Source organism: Ipomoea nil, unplaced genomic scaffold (genome assembly GCF_001879475.1).
Source record: "Ipomoea nil cultivar Tokyo-kokei standard unplaced genomic scaffold, Asagao_1.1 scaffold0980, whole genome shotgun sequence".
Lineage (NCBI taxonomy): Eukaryota > Viridiplantae > Streptophyta > Magnoliopsida > Solanales > Convolvulaceae > Ipomoea > Ipomoea nil.
Genome location: NW_017617408.1, coordinates 3,929,199 through 3,931,781, shown reverse-complemented (window position 1 = coordinate 3,931,781; position 2,583 = coordinate 3,929,199). Strand labels below are relative to the sequence as shown.

The 2,583-nt window shown below is 41.1% G+C and overlaps 1 protein-coding gene across 1 annotated transcript; it reads right to left on the bottom strand.

The window, feature by feature from the left end:
• Nucleotides 1–1,230: 1,230 nt before the first annotated feature.
• LOC109179841 lies at nucleotides 1,231–1,791 on the bottom strand. The gene has a single exon (XM_019329319.1). The coding sequence runs from the start codon at nucleotides 1,789–1,791 to the stop codon at nucleotides 1,231–1,233; it is 561 nt and encodes a 186-aa protein (XP_019184864.1).
• Nucleotides 1,792–2,583: the final 792 nt, after the last annotated feature.

The following is a 2,583-nucleotide window of genomic DNA, read 5'->3' as shown; positions in this document are numbered from 1 at the left end:
AATGGCTTGCTGTTTGTGGTGCCTTACCCTTGTCAATCAGATTTATTGGCTCAGGCATCTGGGTTGGTCCTTGAACGGACATGGATTTTAAGCCTCCACTAGAAGAAGGATCCATAGGTTTGTTCAGTAAGATATGTGATGAGGAGCTTGGGTCATAGCCAATTCCGGCTTTTTCCCTTGGTGGTCTTGATGCATTCATCATTCGATCTATCATCTTCGATGAATTGGTAAATGATGCAACGACCTCACGCAGATTATGCTCCCTTAACTCTCTTGCTGTCCACTGCTCCTTAAGAAGATGAACTTGCTTTTCGAGTTGATCATTAGCGATGGCTATCTCGATGTTTTTTATTCTAACGCGCCTGAGCTCATCATAACTAATCATAAGTCGAGAGTTTTCTTCTTTCAACTTGGAGTATGTGCGTTTTACAACTTCAAAGTCCCCCATCAGTTTTACAACCGAATCCATGGAACTTTCCTCACTATCAGAACTTGACTCTATTTGAGTAGATGAGGAGGTTCGAGAGTTTACCTCATCATCTTTGGCCATCAGGCATAAGGTGTCCTTGTCTTCTTCATGATTGAAGAGATACAGAAGTCCTTGTTCACCCTCTGAGCTTTCGCTATCTGAGCTAGAGCTTGATGTGCTTGCTTCGAGTTCAGCTACGTCACTTGTCTCATTCACAACCATTGCCTTTCTTCTCCTGTCGTGTTGTGGCTGATTGGACTCATATTTTGATTTGCCTTTCCTTGATTCGGCAGTATCCTTCCTTTCGTTTGGAGAGCTTGTGTTGGGTTCTTGATCCTAATATTTGCGGACCATGGGATGAGGACAATTCTCTTTGAAATGTCCTGGCTTTCGGCAATTATAACACAGTACTTGTGCCTCCTCAGATTCCTGTTTCTTCGAACGAGGTGATCTTTCTGCATGCCTTCGACTTGAGGAGCTTGGGAATGTTTGGAGTTCTTGGAAGTTGTTTTTCCTTGTGAACCTTTTAAATTTCCTCACAAAGAAAATTGTTCGTCAGATTAAAAATCAGAAGGATTAGAGTTCGACCTGCTAGATGTCGATGTTTGCCGGTTTGTTGCGAGAGCTATATTTCTAGCTTCTGGCTCTTCACTGCTCTTGGGTTCGTGCTCAAATTCGAAGGCTTTTAGATCACTGAAAATCTGTGAGCTCTGAACAGTCTTTAAGTCTCGATGATCTCTCATCGCTGTTACTTTCATATCTCACGACTTTGGTAGACCTCGAAGAATCTTGAGGTTGATTTCCTTTATGGTTGGCTCTTTGCCCAAATCAGATATTTCTCCAAGAAGTTTCGTGAAGCGAATTTCCATCTGGCTGATTGTTTCATTAGGAGTCATTTTGAAGTCCCCAAACCTCTTCATGGCCATTGTTAGCTTGTTTTCCTTTTCTTGTTCATCACCTTCACCAATCTCCATCAGTGTGTTCCAAATGTCCCATGCCGTAGTGCATTTCCTCACTCTTGGAAATAAGGATTCGTCAAGAGACTTGTATAGGATGTCCCTAGCAACATTGTCTAGGTTTGCCTGAGTTCTTTCTTCGGTAGTAAGTTGTTCCTTAGGTTTTGGGATCAGTTGTTCAGGATCTGCTCCTTGTGCAGCTGCATTCGCGTTGACCATCATGACTGTGATAGGTCCATCTATGATAACATCCCACATTTCATCCTGAATGGCTGAAAGATGGGCATACATGCGAACTCTCCAATCATCAAACTTAGATAGGCTAAAAACACGAGGTTTAGATCTATGCCCATGATCATGTTCCATTTTAGAAAAACTTGTGCAAAGATAAAACTGCTCTGATACCACTTGTTGGTCCCGGTAGTGTAAAAGGAGAGTCTAGAGGGGGGTGAATAGACTCGTTTTGAATTTAAAAACCAAACACGAGAGGATGATGCACAGTGAAAATTTTGTGTGTTCTTATTAACGTTTCTTTGCACGCTTTTGTTATGGAAAGATTGAGATGTGATTATTGTAGATGATATGCAATGCAAATGATAGTATGCACAAAAGTAATAAGTGAGAGAGAGAGAGAGAGGAGATTTTATAGTGGTTCGGATGTTAACAAAGCATACTCCACTCTTCTTTCGCAACTCGTGAAAGGGTTTGCACTATCACTCCTTAGTACAAACAAGCCAAGCTATGTCCTTGATCACTAAGCCGAACCACAACTTACTAGGTTTTTCAACTCTTCGAGTTTACTCCGACTCTATCAACTTCTTCATAAGAGTTGAGGGTTGGAATATGTTGATGTAGTTTCTAACTTGAAATCTTGGCTTGAGATTGCTTGATCTTCGATAAAAAACAGCAAGATTTCCTTGATGTTATGAAGACTTAGATCAATGGATGATCTTCTTGAAAATAAGTCTTCACAACTACACACTGGTTTAGAAAGCTTAGGATGGTCTACTTGAAAGCTTTTAGATAGCAAAGAGTGATAAAAACCAGCACCTTCTTAAAGTGATCAAGAGGGGTATTTATAGGGTGAGAAATCCATCCGTTGGAGGGAGTTGGAAATTTCAAACCTATTAACCAGTGTGTAATGACCTCTGGGTAAGG

What these genes read in the sequence shown, in the direction of transcription:
- LOC109179841 (XM_019329319.1), bottom strand. Translation starts at nt 1,791, where the DNA reads ATGGAACATGATCATGGGCATAGATCTAAACCTCGTGTTTTTAGCCTA.